This window comes from Cuculus canorus, chromosome 10 (genome assembly GCF_017976375.1).
Source record: "Cuculus canorus isolate bCucCan1 chromosome 10, bCucCan1.pri, whole genome shotgun sequence".
Taxonomy (NCBI): domain Eukaryota; kingdom Metazoa; phylum Chordata; class Aves; order Cuculiformes; family Cuculidae; genus Cuculus; species Cuculus canorus.
Window position 1 is genome coordinate 20,848,063 of NC_071410.1, and position 21,043 is coordinate 20,869,105.

Genomic DNA, 21,043 nt, shown 5'->3' on the forward strand with positions numbered 1-21,043 from the left:
TCTCTAAGGCTCGTTTGGAGTTTTGGGAAGTGAGGGCCCTTTCTCCACCTGAGCAGCAGGAGGAGCGAGTGGCATCCCTCACGCGCAGCCAGGCAGGAGCTGGACATGGTAGGCTGAATTTTCCCACCAATCTCCTGCATCTCCTCTCCCTTTCAGAGGACTCATTTTCATGTTCTTTCGATCTTCCCAACGGCCCAGGCTTTGCTTATTGGGAGCTTTGGGTCCAGCTCGGCCTGAGCTCGTGTTTGGGACAGGGAAAGGGTCGCAGGAGAGGAGACGCACAGAGCCCCGAGCACCAGGCCTTGTCACCTTCCCATGGTTGGGAAACACGGCTTGGAAGCCACCTGCTGTCAGGGGGACGGTCTGCCAGACTTTCACAGCACGCGATGGCTTGGATGGATCTTAACTCTAATTTAAATAAAAAATATTCCACTTTTTGCCACAGTAAGTCTTTCAGAGGTGCTCCAGCCTTCGGGTCATCTCTGTGGCCTCCTCTGGACTCGCTCCAACAGCTCCATGGCCTTAAGAACCGTGGAGCCGGCAAGGGGCACTCACAGCCCAGCAACGACCCCCGCCCCGGGCTGCAAACACAGTAGCGAGACTGGCGGGGGCGAGGTGGGCTCTGCCGTTGGGCGGGGGCGGGGCCAATGAGCGCTATTGGCCAGCACAGGGCTATGGGCGGGGACAAAGCGCGCTATTGGCCAGCACGGGTCTATGGGCGGGGCCGATGAGCGGTATTGGCCAGCACTGGGCGGGGACAATCGGGGGCGCGGCCAAGGGGAGTCGGCGGGCCAATCAGCGCGCGGCAGCCGGCTGGCGCGATGCTCAGCCCAGGGCGAGAGGGGCGAGAAAGGGCGGGGCCGGGAGCGATGGGCGGGGCTTGATCCCACCGACCGCGCTGATTGGTGGGCGGGGCGGGGGCGGGGCGCGAGGGGCTGACTCTGGGGTGGGGGTGCGAGGGGTGGTGAGTGCTGGGGCAGGTGGGGAGGTGTGAGGGGGCCTGCAGTAGGGGCTGGGAGGCTGCAGGGGTGTGGGGAGAGCTGGAGGGGGGGCAGGGTGGAGGGTGTGGGAGGTGTGGGGAGCTGGGGGGATGTGGGGAGGGCTGGGGTGTGGGGCAAGGTATTGGGATGTGGGGCGGGATGGGATGGGGGGCGAGGTAAGAGGAGGCTGGGAGTCATGGGGAGAGCTGGGGTGTGGGGCAGGTTGTTGGGGATGTGGGGAGCTGGGGGGATGTGGGGTGGGGTGTGGGGTGTGAGGCTGCAGGGATCTGTGGAGAGCTGGAGGGTGAGACAGGGTATGGGGGGTATGGGAAGCTGGGGAGAGGTGGGGTGAGGCAGAGGGAGGCTGGGGGTCATAGGGAGAGCTGGGGTGTGGGGCAGAGTGGAACGTGTGGCGCGATGTGGGGAGAGCTGGAGTGTGGGGCAGGGTGGGGAGTGGGGAGCTGGGGTGTGGGGCAGGTTATTGGGGTTGTTGGAATTGGATGGGTTTTAAGGTCCCTTCCAACCCAAATTCTGTGATTATAAGTACTCAGATTTGGAGGAAGGGCAGGAAGCCAATACCAGCTACAATAAGAGTGTGCCTTTCTTAACGAGGGTATTTTATTATATTGAAGTGATGCCTCTGAGAAAGCTGTTTAATGTCATGGTTTCTCTTGTGCTACTTATTTGTTCAGAAAGGCAGGCACAATCAGCTCGTTCTTTTTGTGCATCTGCTTTAGCATAATGGCTTCAAACCTTGGTTTCTCTAAGTAGGAACCCGTTTAAAACATTTGAATTGTGTTACTGGCATGCTTAACTAACTTAAGTGTTGCATCGAGAATAAAATGATACTCTCCTTTCTTAAAGGAATCAAAGTCAGGGAGATTTGTCTGGGAGATGGCCGCACGCCTCAGATCCGTAAGTTGGCGATGTCAGTGATGCTTTATGAAGGTTTGCCTCGCAAAAACGTATTTTCATAGGATGAGGGGGAACGGTTTTCAGCTGCAAGAGGGGAGATTAAGATGAGATCTTGGGGAGAAATGTTTTGCTGTGAGGTTTGGGAGGCCCTGTCCCAGGTTGCCCAGAGCAGTAGTGGCTGCCCCATCCCTGGAGGTGTTCAAGGCCAGGTTGGATGGAGCTTGGAGCAACATGATCCAGTGGGCAGTGTCCCTGCCCATGGAAGGGGGCTTTGAGGTCCCTTCCAACCCAAACCATTCCTTGTTTCTGTGATTTAGTTACTCCAGGATCATTTCTATGTGCCTTGTGACGTGATTCCACATTGTAGTGCAGGCAGGGGCCCAGCTGAGGTCCCTGGGCTTTACTGGACCATTGTGGCCTCATTCATTGTAACTTAAACTATTTTCAAATTCAGTGATGTGAAGCTTAGGGAAGAGCTCTTTAGGAAGTGGAGAAACAAAAAACCAATGTAGTGTCATGGTGGAGAGTGGGAACAAGCTGTTGTATCTCCACAGCGTGACACTAGATAGGCAGTAGAAAGCTGGAGGCGGTAACAAATGGTGTTCCCCAGGGCTTGGTGCTGGCTTCAATCCTGTTCAATATCTTTATTAACGACTTGGATGAGGGGATCGAATGCGCCCTCAGCAAGTTTGTGGATGACCCTAAACTGGGATGAAGTGTCAAACTGTTGGAGGGTAGGGAGGCACTTGGGACGCAAAAGCCTTGTGCAGCTCCAGGCTTAGGGAAGAGTGGCTTGAAAGCTGCCTGACAGAGAAAGACCTGGAGGTGTTGGTCAACAGCCAACTGACCGTGAGTCAACAGTGTGCTCAGGTGGCCAAGGTGGCCAAGAGCATCTTGGCTTGTATCAGAAACGGCATGGCCAGCAGGAGCAGGGAAGTGATTCTTCCCTTGTACTCCGCACTGATGTGGCCACACCTCGAATCCTGGGTTCAGTTTTGGGCCCCTCGCTCGAAGAAAGACACTAAGGAGCTGGAGTGTATTCAGAGAAGACCAACAAAACTGGGGAAGGGTCTGGAGAACAAGTCTTATGAGGAGCGACTGTGGGCTCTGGGATTGTTTAGCCTGGAGAAGAGGAGGCTGAGGGCAGACCTTATTGCTCTCTACGACTACCTAAAAGGAGGTTGCAGAGAGCTGGGTGTAGAAAGAGTGTTTTCACAGAAAGGGTTCTCAGGCACTGGAACGGCTGCCCAGAGAGGTGGTTGAGTCCTCATATCTGGAGGTGTTAAAAATGTGGGTAGATGAGGTGCTTTTCCAACCTAGTGTTTCTCTGATTTGTATCCTGAAGTCACTGTAGTCGTGTGTAGCCTGGCTTTCTACCTGCATGTCTTAAATCAGCTGCTTAGTCCAGGCGCAGCGCTGTGAGCTGCTGCTGGTCCAATCCTGCTCATCGCGCTGGTTCATTTAGTGCTTCCCCCAGAGCTGTGTGCGTTGGGTTGGTTTGCATATTATAAATACACACTAAAGGTTATTTAAATAGCCTGCTTCTCATTACCAGTGAGAATACTGTCCTTATGCTTGCATGATTGGAAAACTGTCCTACAGGAAAATCTGGACTCTCTCGTCTGTGCTGTAGAAACTGATCCTGACGTTTCCAGCCAGCCAGAGGGCGTCATTCTGCTGCAGAACTACCCCAGTACAGTGTGCAGTTCAGGTGCTCTCATTCCATGAAGAACACACCGGAATGAGAGAGAGCACAGGGAAAACAAATAAAAATATTGGTGGTACAGAGCATTTGTCTTTTGAGGAGGAGCTGGGAAGGCTGAAGCCCTCAACCAGGAAGAACGCAGAGGGGAGGGATGTGACGGAGTTTAGAGAACTGGGAAGCTGGCGAGTAAAGCAAATGCAATACGGGGGGGAATACAAGGAGGGTGAGCTGCTCCTTAGATGAGTGAGTTCTTTCTCTACTGTCTGTTCTCTTGCAGCTGTCAGAACCAAATAGAGCACTGGGCCAAGCCATTAGGGCTTTTAAAAATTGTTTTAATCGGACTCCACTTTGCATGTACCATGCAGTTAGAAGTAACTGGTTATAGAACCATAGAACCATGGAATGGTTTGGGTTGGAAGAGACCTTAAAGCCCAGCCAGTTCTAACCCACTGCCATGGGCAGGGACACCTCCCACTGTGTCAGAGTGCTCAAATTCCAGCTCTGTTCCCTTCTCTGGATGTGGTCGAGCCCCTCAATGTCTTTCCTGCACTGAGGGACCCAGAACTGAACCCAGGATTCAAGGTGCAGCCTCACCAGCACCGAGTCCAGGGTTACTATCCCTTCCCTGCTCCTGCTGGCCACCCCGTGGCTGATCCAAGCCAGGATGCTGTTGGCTTTCTTGGCCACCTGGGTCACTGCTGGCTTGTGTTCAGCTGCTGTTGGCCAGCACTCCCAGGGCCTTTTCTGCCGGGCAGGTTCACAGCCGCTCTTCCCCAAGCCTGGATCTGCACGGGGTTGTTGTCACTCAGGTGCTGGACCTGACGCTTGGCCTTGTTGAACCGCATGCAGTACATATTAAAGAGTTTTGATATCTGATTTTAGAGTCCTCCAGTTAAACTAGCTACTGAGTAGTTGTGCAAAATTCCAGCCCATTAAGATCTCAGGAAGTTCAGATCGGTTCACTCTCTGTTTGGTGGTGTATGTCTGCTTGCTCAACTGCCTTTCTTTCTGACTCTGCAGACTGGTAAGAAATGCACGGTGATCGGTGGGTCAGGATTCTTAGGCCAGCACATGGTGGAGCAGCTCCTGGAAAAGGGTTACGCAGTCAACGTGTTCGACATTCAGAAGAGATTTGATGATGACAGAGTGCAGTTCTTCCTGGGAGACCTGTGCGACAAAGAGGTACAGACCAACAATACATGATGGGGAGATAGACGGGATGGCCATTTAAATAAAGATCTGTTCAAACAACTACCGTGCCTTGCCTGAAGCACTGAACCACCTGAGGGCATTGCACAGGTTGCACGAGGCTGTGTGGATATGCCCCTAGCCTTTCCCTGTGGAGTCAGTAGCCTAAGCAGTTTTCTGTGAAACATTTGAAGAAATATGCTTAATATCTGCTTGCAGGTGAAAAGAACAGAGCTTATTTCTGTATTTGCATCACAGTTAGCTCAGTTTTACAGTCTAATTACAGTTACTGCTGGTAATTGCATATGGGCCCTCAGCTGCATGAGAACGGCGGAATGCATCATCCCTGACAGTTTGGGCATGCTAAGGCCTCTTTCCTTAACTCAGTTCTGCCTGGGAGCCTTTGCAAAACCAGTTGTATGTGATGTGAGGAGACATCTCCCTGCCGGTATCGTGTCTTGGGGTGTTATGACAGTCACTCAAACACAGACGGGGCTGTGGGGTGCTGCTGGCAGTGAAACCTGTTGCTCGCTGAGTTTTCAAACTCCTTTCTCCAGGTAATTTTTAGTCTCATACAATTGCAAGTGGTTAAGTGTGGATAGCCTCCAGGTTTCGGGAGGTTCCCAGGTTCCTCTCTGGAAAGAAAAGACAATGTAGTGCATTTTTGCCTAGCAGGAAGGAAAGGACATTGTGAAGCTCCTGGGTGCTAACGCTATTCTAGCTGCTCACCTTTATGGAAGGAACATGACTTGAAATTTAGCAGGTTTATTTCCATGAGAAAAAGCACTGTGTTTTATTTCCTTCCTGTTTTTCCAAGTAGGTGCTGTTGCTGTTGCTTTCTTGCTGTCTCATGCACTGTGTCTTCTAGGCTCTGCTCCCAGCTTTACGAGGTGTGTCAGTGGTGTTCCATTGTGCATCGCCAGCACCTTCAAGTGACAACAAGGAACTGTTTTATAAAGTGAATTTTGTGGGAACCAAAGCAGTCATTGAAGCCTGCAAAGAAGCTGGAGTGCAGGTATGGGTAGAAAAGCAGACAGAGACTGTGAAGACACCGGTGTGACTTTATAACAGATGCAGGATTTTCAGTTTCAGTCTGGTTTGACAGAGGGGCAAGGGTCTCGGAGATGATGAATTCCTACTTGTTCTGTGAAAATTAGTAGAAAAGAGAGACTGTTTTCCTGCTTAGTGTCTGATTTAAGCTCAGTCCCCATTTGCCGCACAACACCTACACACTGCAATCTTCCTGACTGCAAGAAGAGCATCCATTAACATTTGTCCTACTAGACGTCTGGGAATCACCCACGGGAGAACCACAACTGGAAAGTGGATTCTTTCATGCTTTAATAATGGGATAGCTCTAAAGATAGCTTTTCCAGCAGTGGAAGCATTCATGGCATCTATTACCTGTGTGAATTCTGACATGTAATGAGAAGAAATGCACTCATGCTATAATCTCCATATAAGTTGGTTTAGAAAGTCAATTGCTTGCAAAAGAAAGCCAAAGAAAACCAGGCTGCTGTTCAGCGAGGCTGTGGGTTTTATTTTCCGTCTCCCTATGTTATTTTGATATTACATGAGTGTTCATTTAAATTCTCAGCACATTTTAAAGCGCGATGCATGTGAAGATCTCTTACTTATTCTGGACATAGATGTTGCCTCCAAAGCATGCATTTTGCGCAGTGCCCACGTATGAATAGGGAAATGCTAATGTATAGAATTAAATTACATCCTTCACCTAGGAGTCCAGCCCCACAGTCTGTTTTGTGTTTTTTTTTTCCCCTTTGTGTAACGAGGGACTATGCCACATAGTGTGTTCCTTCAGGCTTAGTCTGGATTCTGTCACAGCATGGAGCTAAGTCTTGTTGGAACTTGTTGGATCATCTCTCTATTACAGTGTATATCTCGTTTAAAACCATGTGTTTCTGATTACTCAAATGCAGCACTGCCTTCCTCTTTTGAATGCACTAGCATATGATTTTATCCAACAAAAGCATCCAAGATAAGAATTCTTTTTTAGTTTAATCCACTGTTGTTATCCATTGTTATCACGAGGATGAGCAAATAGATCTTAAAATCCCTCATTGTCTCTAAAGTGCTAAAATGTGCCAAGCCAAGTGGGCACTCAGATTTTCTTGGAAATCTTTTTCCCTTTGTCTGGCTGCCTTGAACTTTTGTTGAAATCTTTAACGTCCTTTAGGTAGCACCAAACACTGTGACAGAGTCAATTAAAAGAGCGGGAGTTTTCTTAATTGAAGTTTCAGATCGTCTGCTGGCCCGTGTCCTTCTAACTTAGTTTGTTACCTATAGAGTCAGCTGATTAAATATCACTGTTGTCTTTAGTCTTCCTTCATAAATAATGACCCTTTCGTCTTAGGTTTTAAACAACTGTTTTCTTTCATATCTGTTGCAGAAACTGGTGTTGACTAGCAGTGCCAGCGTAGTTTTTGAGGGCACAGACATAAAAAATGGATCAGAAGACCTCCCTTATGCAAAAAAACCCATTGACTACTACACAGAGACGAAGATCCTCCAGGAGAAGGTATTTGTCAGCGTATGGTTAACATTGGTATTTTTGATGCTTAAAACTGCCCTTCTAAAAGCTATGCCTGCCCTAGGGGACGTGACAGACTGGTCAAGGTTGAACAGATCTCTGTTGTTCTCCAGAATCTCTCTTACCTTGAAAAGAGGTTTCTTGTTCTTACAGTTGCAAAGACAATCTGTGCAGAATTGAGCATGTGCAGCAGCGCCTGCCAGAGTTTCCAGAGTATAACTGAAATACACAATTCCCTTCTTTTAGACAAATCTGTGTGTTTCTAGCCATCTTATTCTCAGCATGGAGGCTGGTGAGCTGCAGATTCACTTGCTCTGTTACAGAGACGTGTGGCAGGTGGCTGCTGTGTGTGTCTTTCACAGGTGACCTGCATCCTTTTCCCTAGGGATGCTGATGGACTTACTGACGGGGTGCTGTCCCAGCAACTTTCTAGCAGTCCAGATCCATAAGTAGTCAGTTATATCTTCCTTAGCTGCTGGAACTCCTAAGGAGTGTATTCACTGTGTAGAGAGAATAAAATACAGCTGTGATGTAAATTACGACCGAAGTCGAAGGCGTTGCACTACAGAGGTTGTTTCTAGAGAAAGAAAGAACTGGCAGATGTTGCTTTTGCTGTAAGAGCTATGTAATAATCCTGTTTCTTAACTGATCCAGCTTTGTTTTAAGAGCTGTTGAAGGGAGTTTTAGCCTTCTTTTTTCCTCCTGGAAGGCTATTTCAGAACCATGTTTACTCAATTTGCAGCCTGAGGTTACAGTTGGAATTATGAACAAGTCACTGGGGAGTGATGAGATGGGGCTGGGAGTTGAGTCTCGGGGTGTGCCAGCCTAAGAGCAGTTGTCAGCTGCTGCTCTTGGCCATAGACTGAAAACGTGCTTGTCAAAACAGAGCTAAAAATTTCCCCTACATCTGAACGTCCCCTGCTTTGGACATAGGCAGATCACCAGTATCTGTTCTGTAGTGTCTGAGGTTTAAACGTGACATAGTGATGCTTGAAATCAAAACAAACATGCTTTTTTCCTAATTTTTTTCAATGGTTTGCATACCTGATGTGAAAAGAACATGCACTTTTTGTGCAAGATCTTAGACTCGCTTCTACGCTGAAGCTGACAGTGTATCCTCTAAAATCGAGTATTAGCCTTTAAGAATTCTATCTGACATTCCTTGAAAACAGCCTAATTGAAAACACAGCATGTGTTCAAATGTCTGTTCGTTCACAAGCGTAACTGCTTTGCAGGAAAGGGAACTAACAAAGTGGGAGTTTGCAAATATCATGGTATCATGGTGTAGTTGGGATTGGAAGGGACCTTAAAGATCATGTAGTTTCAACCCCCCTGTCATGGGCAGGGACATCCCATTGGATCAGGCTGCCCAAGGCCTCATCCAACCTGGCCTTGAACACCTCCAGGGATAAAGCATCCACAACCTCCCTGGGCAACCTGTTCCAGTGTCTCACCGCTCTCGTGATGAAATTCTTCCTAATGTCTGGTCTAAATCTGCCCCTCTCCAGTCTATACCCATTCCCCCTGGTCCTATCCCCACAAGCCTTTACGACTAGCCTCTCTCCAGCTTTCCTGTAGCCCCTTCAGGTACTGGAAGGTCACTGTAGGATCTCCTCTGAGCCTTCTCCAGGCTGAACAGGCCCAACTCTCTCAGCCTGTCCTCATAGGGAAGGTGCTCCAGCCCTCTGATCATCTTTGTAGCCTCCTCTGGACCTGTTCCAACAGCCCCATATCCTTCTTACATTGAGGATTCCAGAAATGGACACAGTATTCCAGATGAGGTCTCACAAGAGAGGAGTAGAGGGGCAGAATCACTTCCCTCACCCTGCTGGCCACGCTTCTTTTGATGCAGCCCAGGGTACGGTTGGCCTTCTGGACTGTGAGGGCACATTGCTGGCTCATGTCAAGCTTCTCATTGACCAGCACCCCAAGTCCTTCTCTGCAGGGCTGCTTTCAATCACATCATCCCCACAGTGTACTGAAAATGGGGATTGCCCTGACCCAGGTGCAGGACCTTACACTTGGCCTTGTTGAACCTCATGAGATTCTCACAGGCCTGCTTTTCCAGCTTGTCCAAGTCCCTGTGGATGACATCCTGTCCTTCTGGTGTGGCAACTACGCCGCTCATCTTGGTGTCATCTGCAAACTTGCTGAGGGTGCACTCAATCTCGCTGTCAGTATCACTCATAAAGATATTCAACAGCACCGGTCCCAGTACAGAACCCTGAAGGACACCACTTGTCACGGATCTCCTTCTGGACTTTGAGCCATTGACCACTACTCTCTGAATACGACCATCCAACTAGATTCTTATCCACCTTACCATTCACCCATCAAATCCATCTCTCTCTGATTAGAGAGAAGGATTTTGTGGGGGACTGTGTCAAAGGCTTTTGTCAAAGTAGCAATTGAATCTAGCCCAATATGCTTCTAGTTATGTCTCTGTTTTGGGTGACACAGTGACAGTATTCAGTGCTTGTTTGTATGTGGTGTTCACGTATTTTTAACAGAAAATTCAGCAGCTGTTAAGAATTAGCAGAGCATGTTGTTTGAAAATTCCTGATAGAATGAAATCTTCTTCAAAGGTGCTTTGTTCAATCTGCTCAGCACTTGGTACTGCTGGGAAAATGGGGTCACACCCCTTCTGAATGAGATCGGGAAGGTCTGTGATTGAAGTCTTCTGCTGATTGATGAGAGACACAGTAGTATCCTTCTTTTCTCCAACATGTCTATAAGGAATCTATAGAGTAAAGGAACTTTCAAAGCTCCTCTGGTTTCTCTGGTGTTAAATGAGAGAGACGAGGAGTTTCTTTCGTTTGCCTGTCAATTCATTAAGTGTTCAATAATGAAAACAGATTTTTGTCTAAAGAGAAGTGGGAAAAGATGGGAACAAAGGGTCATTTGTAAAGATATGGATGGACAGTAATTCTTCCACTGATATCTCCCCAGGGAGATGGGGGAATGCCCACCCGCTTTAGTGGTGATCCTGGAATACATTACTGAGCCCTATTTTCTTCCCAGTCTTTCTCTCCTGATTTGGCTCTCTTTTCCCTACAGGAAGTGCTCAGTGCGAACGACCCAAGCAACAATTTCTTCACGACTGCTATTCGTCCCCATGGAATATTTGGTCCTAGAGACCCTCAGCTGGTTCCCATCCTCATCCAGGCAGCTAAGAGTGGCAAAATGAAGTTCATCATTGGGTGAGCAAGGGTCAGACATTGTCTAGCTTATGTTACCCTTCCGAGTGCTGCAGCGAGCGGAATAGATGTTGTCCCCCCAGGCAGAGCCTCAGTGGGTCCGTGCAGCTCCCCCGGCCCTGGGCTGTAGGCAGTGCCCCCTCCCACAGCAGCTCACGCCTCTGGCACCGACTCCACTTATGGAAGCTCTGCTCGCGTAGGGGAACTACTTCGCGTGGTGGCAGAGCTGAGGGAGGAGGTGAACCATCAGGGAATGTGAGAGGGAGATGGATCACTGGAGCTGCGCCCTCTCACAAACTCAGGAGGCTGCTGGAGTTGGTGCAGCTGAGCAACTCCCACCTGCAAACTGTAAGGTTGGGGGAACAAGAGATGGGGAATGGCGTCAAGTTCCTGCCCGGTGCAGGAAACCTGCTCCCCCCACCCAGACAACAAACCCCCAGATCCCTTTGAGGAATAAATATGAAGCAATGCAGGTGGAAACCATCCCTAAGGATGAAGAAGATGGCTCTCACAGCCTAGAAACATTCCCTAGGCTGCGCCATCCTCCAAAGACCATAAAAACATCCTCAGTAAATAAGAAGAGGAGAATGATCATCTTAGGGGATTCCCTTCTAAAAGGAACGGATGGACCCATCTGCAGACTGGATCCGCTCCACAGGGAGGTCTGCTGCTTACCAGGGGCATCAGTGAAGGATGTAACTAGAAAAGTACCTTCCTTGGTGAAAGAGACAGACTACTGCCCTCTAGTAGTATGTCAAATAGGCAATGATGACTTACAGCGCAGAAAGCTGAAAGCCATCAAGAGAGACTTCAGGACTCTAGGGAGAACGGTGGAGGGCTCTGGGGCACAAGGAGTGTTTAGCTCCACCCCAGTGCTAAGGAATGAGAAGCAGAAGGTAAAGAGAAACGGTTGATTAATGACTGGCTCGGAGTCTGGTGTGATGAGAAAGGCTTTGGGTTCTTTGATCATGGAGTGACCCACCCACCCCCGGGGTTCTTACTAGGGATGGGACATGCTCGTCTCCAAGGGGGACTAAAGTCTTTACTAAAAATCTAGCGAGGCTCTTAAATATGGCTTTAAACTAGGTGTGAAGGGGGAGGGGGACGAGACCAGGCTAGTCGGGAGTGAGCCTGGAAGTGGGGCTCCAGTAACTGAGAGATGGTGTGCTGGAGAGGACCACCAGTACATCACCTCAGAGCAAGTGGGGGTGATTATACCTGGGGACAGTAAGGATGAAACTGGCACTGTGGAGTTAGTTATTCCAAGGACCAGTCAATTGGGAATGAGCTCTATTCCCTTTATGAGGGCTGAAGGTGTGCCAGCCCAGCTGAAGTGCCTTTACACCAATGCACGCAGCATGGGCAATAAGAAGGAGGAGCTGGAAGCTATTGTAGGGCAAGGTGACTACGATGCCATTGCCGTCACGGAAATGTGGTGGGACGACTCATATAACTGGAGTGCAGCCATGGGGGTTGTAAAGTTCAGGCGGGACAGGAAGGGTAGGAGAGGAGGCGGTGTAGCCCTCTATGTTAGAGAGTGCTTTGGTACCCTTGAGCTCAATTATGGTGAGGAAGGGACTGAGTGCCTGTGGGTTAAAATCAGAGGTGCCCACAAGAAAGCAGACATTGTGATGGGAGTCTGTTACAGACCACCCAGCCAAGAAGAAGCAGCAGATGAGCTCTTCTATAAACAGCTGGGGACAGTCTCTAGATCGCTACCTCTTGTCCTCGTGGGAGACTTCAATCTTCCGGATATCTGCTGGAAGTACAATACAGCAGAAAGGAAGCAGTCTAGGAGGTTCCTGGAGTGCGTGGAAGACAACTTCCTCACACAACTGGTGAGTGAGCTGACGAGGGAGGGTGCCCTCCTGGACCTGCTGTTTGTGAACAGGGAAGGCCTTATGGGGGATGTGACGGCTGGAGGACGCCTGGGACAAAGCGATCATGAGATGATAGGGTTTCCAGTTCTAGGTGAGATGAAGAAGGGGATTAACAAAACAGTCACGTTAAACTTCCAGAGGGCGGACTTTGGATTGTTCAGAAGGCTGGTTAGCAAAGTCCCATGGGAGACAGTCCTTAAGGGCAAGGGAGCCCATGAGGGCTGGGCGCTCTTCAAAAATGAAATCCTAGCAGCTCAGGAGCAAGCGGTCCCCATGTTCTGGAAAAGGAGCCGGTGGGGGGAAAAGCCAGCTTGGTTGAGTAGGGAGATCTTGAGAGACATCAAAAAGAAGAGGAATGTCTATGAGCTTTGGAAGAAGGGACAGGCGTCTTGGGTGGACTACAGGGAGGCAGTGAGATCGTGCAGGGAAAAAATCAGGAGGGCTAAGGCCCAACTAGAAACCAAACTGGCTAAGTCTGTAAAAGATAATAAAAAATCTTTCTACAAATACATTAACAAGAAAAGGAGGACTGGGGAGAATATTCAGTCCCTATTGGATACAGAAGGAACAACAGTGACAAGGGATGAAGACAAGGCTGAGGTACTTAATGCCTTCTTTGCCTCAGTCTTTAATAGTAAGGGAAGTTGTTCCCCCTGTGTACAAACCCAGGAGTCAGAGGAGCAGAATGAGGCTCCCATGATCCAAGAGGAGGTGGTTAGAGACTTGCTTGCCCAGCGAGACACACACAAGTCTATGGGGCTGGATGGGATCCACCCAAGAGTATTGAAGGAGCTGGCAGATGTCCTTTCCAAACCCCTATCCATCATCTTCCAGAGGTCCTGGCTGACTGGGAAGTTCCACTAGACTGGAGGCTGGCTGATGTTGTGCCCATCTACAAGAAGGGTTGCAGGGAGGATCCAGGGGACTCCAGGCCTGTCAGTCTCACCTCAGAGCCAGGGAAAGTCATGGAACAGGTGATCCTGAGTGCTATCATGAAGCACATGCAAGAAAGCCGGGTGATCAGGCCCAGTCAACATGGGTTCACAAAAGGCAGATCTTGCCAAACTAACCTGATCACCTTCTATGACAAAGTGACTCAACTACTGGATGGGGGAAAGGCTGTGGCTGTAGTCTTCTTGGACTTCAGTAAAGCCTTTGACACAGTTTCTCACAGCATTCTGCTTCAGAAACTGTCAGCCTCTGGCCTGGACGGGCGCACACTCACCTGGGTTGAAAACTGGTTGGATGGCCCAGAGAGTGGTGGTCAATGGAGTTAACTCCAGCTGGAGGCCAGTTACAAGTGGGGTTCCTCAGGGCTCAGTACTGGGTCCAGCTCTGTTCAATGTCTTTATCAATGACCTGGATGAAGGCATTGAGTGCACCCTCAGCAAGTTTGCAGATGACACTAAGCTGGGTGGAAGCGTGGATCTGCTGGAGGGTAGGGAGGCTCTGCAAAGGGATCTGAACAGGCTGGACTGCTGGGCCGAGACCAATGGCATGAGGTTCAACAAGGCCAAATGCCGGGTCCTGCACTTGAGGCATAACAACCCTATGCAGTACTACAGACTGGGGGAAGAGTGGCTGGAGAGCTGCACAGAGGAGAAGGACCTGGGGGTGTTGGTTGACAGTGACTGAACATGAGCCAGCAGTGTGCCCAGGTGGCACTGGCAGAGGCTGCCCAGGGAGGGGGTTGAGTCACCTTCCCTGGAGCTGTTTAAGGAACGGGTGGACGAGGTGCTGAGGGACATGGTTTAAGGGACTGTTAGGAATGGTTGGACTCGATGACCCAGTGGGTCCCTTCCAACCTGGTGATTCTATGATTCTATGATGCTGAACCTACAACCCCCTATTGGAAGGGAATAATATTAAATCAGTAGTGGTGGTGTGACACAGAAAAAAGTACATTTTGTTAATTTTTCCTTTGTGATTGGGATTCCTATTTTTAAAAATTCTTCTGTGTTAGCAACTCATGCACTCAGCTGGTAAGTGTTCTTGATGCGAGAAAAATGTTAATGGGGAAAGCTGACAAGGTTTGAACTGTCTTTGCATTGTCTGAAGAGCTGTCCTTTTAAATGTGAGAGAGCTCATATTGCTTGCTACTCATTTAATTAAAATGCCCTTCTGGTATTTGAGGTCCTTGCAAGTTAAAAGCCTTTATCATAGAATCACAGAATGGTTTAAGTTGGAATGGATCTCAAAGCCCATCCAGTTCCAAACCCTGCCTTGGGCTCCAAGCCCATCCAACCTGGCCTTGAACCCCTCCAGGGATGGGGCAGCCACCACTGCTCTGGGCAGCCTGGGCCAGGGCCTCCCCACCCTCACAGCAAAACATTTCTCCCTAAGATCTCATCTCAGTCTCCCCTCTTGCAGCTCAAACTTGTTCCCCTCATCCCATCCCTGTACTCCCTGATCCAGAGCCCCCCTCCAGCTTTCCTGGAGCCCCTTTCAGCACTGGAAGCTGCTCTAAGGTCTCCCCACAGCCTTCTCTTCTCCAGGCTGAACAACCCCAACTCTCTCAGCCTGTCCTCATACAGGAGGTGCTCCAGCCCTTGGATCATCTCCGTGGCCTCCTCTAGACTTGCTCCAACAGCTCCATGTCGTTCTTGTGCTGAGGAATGGCAGTGTTTAATTTAACTTCTGATCATAAGATCAAGGATATTTTCCTGGTTACTGAGCCTGGCAGAGCTTCTAAGTGGAACACTGAAACTTCAGAACAAGAAATAGTTTAAGTTACTACTAAGGACATTTTTATTGGATGTTTTATGCTCTTGAAAAGAAATGTGCTCTCTAATTTATAATTGATTTTTATTATATGCAAGGAGCTGGTTCATGTGTGTGCGCGCACATGTGAAGATGTTCTTGGGGCAGAAGGAAGAAAGGGAATAGGACTGTGGGTTATTTGGTGTTAGGGTTTGTTTTTTGTTCTTATTCTTCCTTACAGCTCTCATCCAAATTGATCTCAAACTGCTCTGTGAGCAGCAAACCTATGCAAAGTTACGGTTTCCAATTTGCGCAAGTCTGCATTCTCTTTCAGCTCAAACACGCATTCCTCATTTGAGTTTTCCCATTACTGTACAGACCTTTATACCCCTTCCAAGAAAGGAAATAAGATTGCTGCTCCTCCATGGACGGAGGAAATGAAAATCATTCTTTCACAGAATGCTGGATTGCAACAGTACTGGTTTTATGACCAAATGAGTGTGGTGAGGATTTTGTAGCAAACCATTTGTTTGATTTAGCTGGACTCTTGAACATGATATGCACATTAGTTTTCATTTTGCTGTACCTGTGTAGAAATATATTTAACATGGTGAGTTAAAACATGTTTCAGCCTGGGCTGAAGCTGGCTTGTTAAGGGAGTGAGTTAGAATTCCATGAGCCAAGAAATTTTCATCATTGAGAGCTTGTTCTTAAGTGACTTCCTTTGTGATAGCTACCTGTTTGGCTTGTGATAGCTACTCTGTTTGGCTTTTTCCTGCCTCTGTGGATCACTCTCCTGATTCTGAGACATGGAGGACCTTCAACACCCAGAAACTTGGCATCTCGTGAGGTTTAAGAGTGGCACTGTTACAGGAACGTAAACTGTGGGGGCCTTGACAGGAGCTGAGGCAGTAACAGCCTTTCCCCTGTCTCCAAAACAGCAGGTTGCGATTTCATCTCTCCAACAGGTTATAGCCTGAAGTTGCAGCAACAAAGAGCAGGAGAAGAGAAGGCTTGGACTAAATATATCTTGTGTGGAAGTCCTTCCATTTTTTGTTTGTTTTGGGTTTTTTTCCCCCAGCCTAAGTTTCTTTAGGGCTAAGCTTCTTCCCTTGTTCATGCAGGGATGGAAAGAACTTGGTAGACTTCACCTATGTGGAAAACGTGGTCCATGGACACATCCTGGCTGCAGAAAATCTTCAGGAAAGTTCTCCCCTGTGTGGGAAGGTAAGGAAGGACCCAGTGAGGGGACTGGAATTGCACGTGCAAGCTTCACTTAGCTTCACGTGCGTGCTCTGTGGTTTGTGCTGGTTTGTGTCTGCGCTGAACAGCTGCCTTGGAGATGAGCAGAGCTGGCAGACACAGGGGTCACTTTGCGGGTGGAATGAGTGGCTGCCCATCTGGTGACTGTTATGTGCAACTGCATGGACTAAGATGTATGACTGTGCTTTAACTTCATGCTATAAAACTCCTTGTGAAAAGAAATCCAGGCAGAATTGTGGGCAGCCAAGATGCTTACATAAGAAACACAGTTATTTAGTTCTTACCATAGAGTTCAGAACAGGATAAAGTTGCGTAGCTTTTCCTGGCATCGCTGTGCTCTGGGCATGCACTGTACCTACAGCGAGAATGCTTTAATGTTCGTGTCATGTGATTTGTTTGACCATTTATGAGCAATCTTAACCTCTGAAGTGTCAGAGATTGCTGGCTTTCTTAGCAAAGGAGGAGATCATTGCTTTTCAGACAAAGGTGGCCGGTGCAAAGCTGTTTCTCATGGAAATGTGTTCTCAGTCAAGTCAGAGATGTCCTCAGCATGAACATGACATGGGCCATTACAGAGACAAATGTGTGAAAACCATAATGACTTCATCATCTGGCTTTTTTGTTTTCCTATCTTTCAGGCCTTTCATATCACAAACGATGAACCTATTCCTTTCTGGGCTTTCATGTCCCGTATCTTGACTGGCTTGAACTACGATCCTCCCAAGTACCACATTCCTTATTGGCTGGCTTATTACCTCGCCCTCTTCCTGTCTCTGGTGCTCTGGCTGCTGAGTCCGCTGGTCACCATTAAGGCCACTTTCACCCCTATGCGGGTAGCGTTAGCTGGAACATTTCACTACTACAGCTGCGAACGGGCCAAAAAAGCCATGGGCTATAAACCGGTGGTGAGCCTGGATGAAGCCATCAAGAGGACTGTGCAGAGCTACCCCCACCTGCGCCGGGCTGAGGCCTGAGAAGTGCAAGATGGACTTTTTTCCTACTTGATTTTTGTAATTGCTTTGACATCTCAACACTGAAGCAAATGTCACTAATTCTCTGGGATAGGGAGTACTCCTCAAGTCTCCCCTCCTCCTTGCCATTATCAAGGCGGCTTTTTCTGGGTTGAAAAACACTCACGTAGGAGCTGTGCTAACAGTTCTTTTCTTTGATGTGACTTCTTGTTTTGAAACAGCTGCTGAACCCTACGGACTGTGAATAAACACCCTGCGGTGCCCTCTTCAATCCCAATCCAGCACTTCAGCATTCCTTCATCTTCTCTCTCCACCCTTGCCCTCTGTTTTGTTGCTCTGGTGATAACAGCCGCCTCTTCCCATAGCTGCCAGCTGGTTCATGGAACACTTCTCAGGACTGGTTCTTTTCTGTGGTTTGGCTTTTTGCTATACAAGAGAGGCTTGTGCCAGAATGGGGTTCTGCCATCTCTTAAATTGTTGAAGCTGATTTCATTAGTCCCTCTGTGGTTGGTGGGCGATTTGGCTCCTTGCTGAGGCAGCAGGAGGAAACCTGAGGAAAAGGCACACCTCCCTGTAGGAAACAGACTCCTTTGTTTCTGCAGGAGCCTGCTTCTAGTCAAAAAATAAACCAAATAAATCAAGAAGAGATGAATTCCTAGTTTTGTGCTCCATCTTCAAAAGGGCAGAGCCTGTTCTGAACATCTCGGCATAAATGGGATTTGAATCATTCCCTTTGTTGGGGGAGAAGCCTTTGCTGTGCCTGCTGTCGATAAGCACACACTGGTTTACCACAGTTTGCTCAGTTCCCCCAAGAACTGCATTGGTTGGAAGACCCTTACAGCACAGAGCTCTCCTCATCTGATATGTTATCAGTGGTAATAGTGGGGTTTGAACACTTAGGACATGGAAAGAACTCTTTTCTGCAAGAAAATGATTATCATAGCATTGTGCTCACCGAGCTGTTCAATTTAACATTTATAATAACTGTATTTTACCCTGTCATCTTTCACTTTACCCTATCATCTTTTGAAGTGCTTCAGCTCTGTTTTTTATTTTTGAATAAAGAGTTTAGGTCAGAGCTGGAACTTCCCCCTAGGCCCATTCCTGGCTTCCCGGGAGTTTTGGTATTTCACATTTCAGAAGCATGGGAAGTACCTCACTCAATGAGCCTTCACCTTGCCTTGGAGCTCCATACGCTGCCAGAATCCTATAGGGATTAGTTTTGTTTTAACTTCTGTTTCTTTTCCAAAGAGTTTGATATTGGTTCCCCCCCCCCCCCCCCCCGGAAGTTTATTTGCTGCTTTAGCAGTTGGCTGGTTTTACCTACTGGGCCTCGCTTTGCTTGATGCTGAAGTAAACACGAGCCAGTTGCTTGGAACACTTACATGGTTCTGGTTTGCACCCATTGGCCACTTTCTTTTTGCCTTTTTCCAGCCTGTAGGGTTAACTATTCAAAACTTGAATTCTAGAATGCAGTTCCTTAGCAGCCCCATCCCTGGAGGTGTTCCAGGCCAGGTTGGATGGGGCTCGGAGCCCCTGATCCAGTGGGAGGTGTCCCTGCCCATGGCAGGGGGTTGGAACCGTTTGAGCTTTGAGGTCCTTTCCAACCCAAGCTGTTCTGTGATGACACTAAACTCGTACTTCTGTAATGGCCTGTGAAAACGGGCAACTGGGATGTGCCTCTGCTGTGTGTGAGAGGCAGCTGCTAACTCCAAGCTGAAAGCCCTGGGGGATGGTGTATTCTAGTTCGGATGCAGTGCTGCACAGAGAAGGTGGAACTGCTTTTGGAACCTGTATTGCAGCACAGCAGAGAACTTCATCTCCTCATCTACAAAGCAGAGATAACGCTGCACTCATGCAGAGAGGCGGTGAGAGAACAGGACTGCGCTGAAAGCGGACGGAGCGCTATGATTACTTGGAAGTCAAGCACAAAAATCAGGCAAAAACACATTTTGGCCTCTAGATGGCATTTCCTAGCTAAATCAGTCCCCAAAATGCTGTCTTTCAGTCCTTGGACAGAGTTCCAGTGCAGGGGTTACTCATCACCTGCGCCTTTGAATTCTGTCCAGGTCAGAGGTGTAGGTAACAACCCAAAGGTGTAGTAGAAACCAGAGGAGCTGGAAGTTCAATTCTGCTGGATAAAAACCAGCAGGGAATATGATTTCCCCTATGTGTCTTGTATTAATCAGAAGGATAAACCAGAGCCTTGCTTGTATGGGGGAACCAGTTTCCCAGAGCTGGGCACGAAGAGAAGCATTGCATCATGCTGAAGTCAGCTTCTCTTGGTACTCCCTATATAATTAGGTCAGTTCCCAGTGTTTCTTCTGGCAGGCTGACTGGCTTCTGTTTTGGAAAACAGAAGTAAACAGGCATTGTTGCTTTGGTGGAGCCCGACATCGCTATGACTATACCCTGGCCACAACAGAGGAGGAACCTTGCTTTATCCATGGCCTCTGCTATCCCTGATCAAGCCACCTCCTCTCAAGTCATTTTCTCATCTTGATAAGCACCTGCGTGTGTCCCATCTTGTGTTTTCTGGGCAAGTCAGTGGGATCCTTCTGTAGTTTCCTGCCTGTGATGTATTTCTCATTCTACCTCTTTGCTACCTGTATTTTCCTGTGTGTCAGCAAGCAAGGAGGAGGCCACAAAGCAAAAGTGCCATTGTCAACATTTCCTTCCAAATATCTAGAGTGGAACGCAGTAATAGGCTGTTGTTCTCAGTAAGGCTCAATGGGAGCTGTTGAGGACTTCAAAGACTTCCCTGTAGCACTCTTGTCAAACTTCTCATCTCTCTCACGTTGCTTTTCTGGCTTGTTCTTGCTGCAGCTCCTGATTCTGCTGACCTGAGACTGTTTTTGGTTTGACAAGTAGTGGGAGAGATAAAGGAGTGATCTTCTGATGCTCTCCCTAGAGAAGGGAGGGGGAGAAGAAACATAGAATCTTAGAAGCACAGAATGGTTTGGTTTGGAAGGGACCTCAAAGCCTATCCAGTTCCACACACCCCCCCCCCCCCTCCCTTCCCCGTCCAGCCTGGGCTTGAAGAACTCCAAGGACCAAGCAGCCACAACTGCTCTGGGCAACCTGGGCCAGGGCCTCCTCACAGCAAAACATTTCTCTCTAAGATCTCATCTCAATCTCCCCTCTTGCAGCTCAAAACTGTTCCCCTCATCCTCTCCCTGCCCTCCCTGATCCAGAGCCCCTCCCCAGCTTTCCTGGAGCCCCTTTCAGCACTGGAAGCTGCTCTAAGGTCTCCCTGCAGCCTTCTCTTCTCCAGGCTGAACAACCCCAGCTCTCCCAGCCTGTCCTTGTATGGGAAGTCCTCTTGCCCTTGGATCATCTAGATGGCCTTCTCTGGACTCACTCCAACAGCTCCATGTCCTTCCTGTGCTGAGGACTCCAGAACTGGATGCAGGACTCCAGGTGAAGTCTCACCAGAGCAGAGCTGAGGGGCAGAATCCCCTCCCTCCCTACTCGTCCCACTGCTTGGGATGCAGCCCAGGACATGGGAGGTTTCTGGGCTCTGAGTGCGCAGTGCCTTACAGTGCTCAAACACAGCCCTTTGGGAAACTCTGAAAGGGGCTCCTTTCGACTCAGGAGATCCTGGCACGCATTATTCAAATCTGCTGATGCTCATGATTACCAAACACCAGCGTGAGCTTCCACCCCTCTTAGCTCCACAGAACCAAGCATGAC

The 21,043-nt window shown here is 48.7% G+C and overlaps 1 protein-coding gene across 5 annotated transcripts; it reads left to right on the top strand.

The window, feature by feature from the left end:
• The first annotated feature begins 945 nt into the window (after positions 1 to 945).
• NSDHL (NAD(P) dependent steroid dehydrogenase-like) lies at positions 946 to 18,551 on the top strand. Of its 5 annotated transcripts, none has more exons than XM_054075983.1 (8): positions 946 to 964; positions 1,845 to 1,895; positions 4,621 to 4,782; positions 5,657 to 5,803; positions 7,199 to 7,327; positions 10,397 to 10,539; positions 16,241 to 16,343; positions 17,018 to 18,549. In XM_054075983.1, exons 2-8 carry the CDS (start codon positions 1,875 to 1,877, stop codon positions 17,351 to 17,353), a joined length of 1,041 nt encoding a protein of 346 aa, XP_053931958.1. In that variant the 5' UTR covers positions 946 to 964; positions 1,845 to 1,874; the 3' UTR covers positions 17,354 to 18,549. The 5 variants fall into 5 exon arrangements, with proteins under 5 accessions (XP_053931958.1, XP_053931960.1, XP_053931959.1 ...); XM_054075985.1 differs by lacking the exon at positions 946 to 964 and adding an exon at positions 974 to 980 and having other exon boundaries at positions 17,018 to 18,550; XM_054075984.1 differs by lacking the exon at positions 946 to 964 and adding an exon at positions 981 to 988 and having other exon boundaries at positions 17,018 to 18,550.
• The last annotated feature ends 2,492 nt before the right edge of the window (positions 18,552 to 21,043 follow it).

Excerpts from the sequence above, each read along its gene's own strand:
- NSDHL (XM_054075983.1), top strand. The coding sequence starts at position 1,875 with ATGGCCGCACGCCTCAGATCC. Across the intron at positions 1,896-4,620 it reads TGGCCGCACGCCTCAGATCC|ACTGGTAAGAAATGCACGGT; the intron begins GTAAGTTGGCGA and ends CTGACTCTGCAG. Across the intron at positions 4,783-5,656 it reads GAGACCTGTGCGACAAAGAG|GCTCTGCTCCCAGCTTTACG; the intron begins GTACAGACCAAC and ends TGTGTCTTCTAG.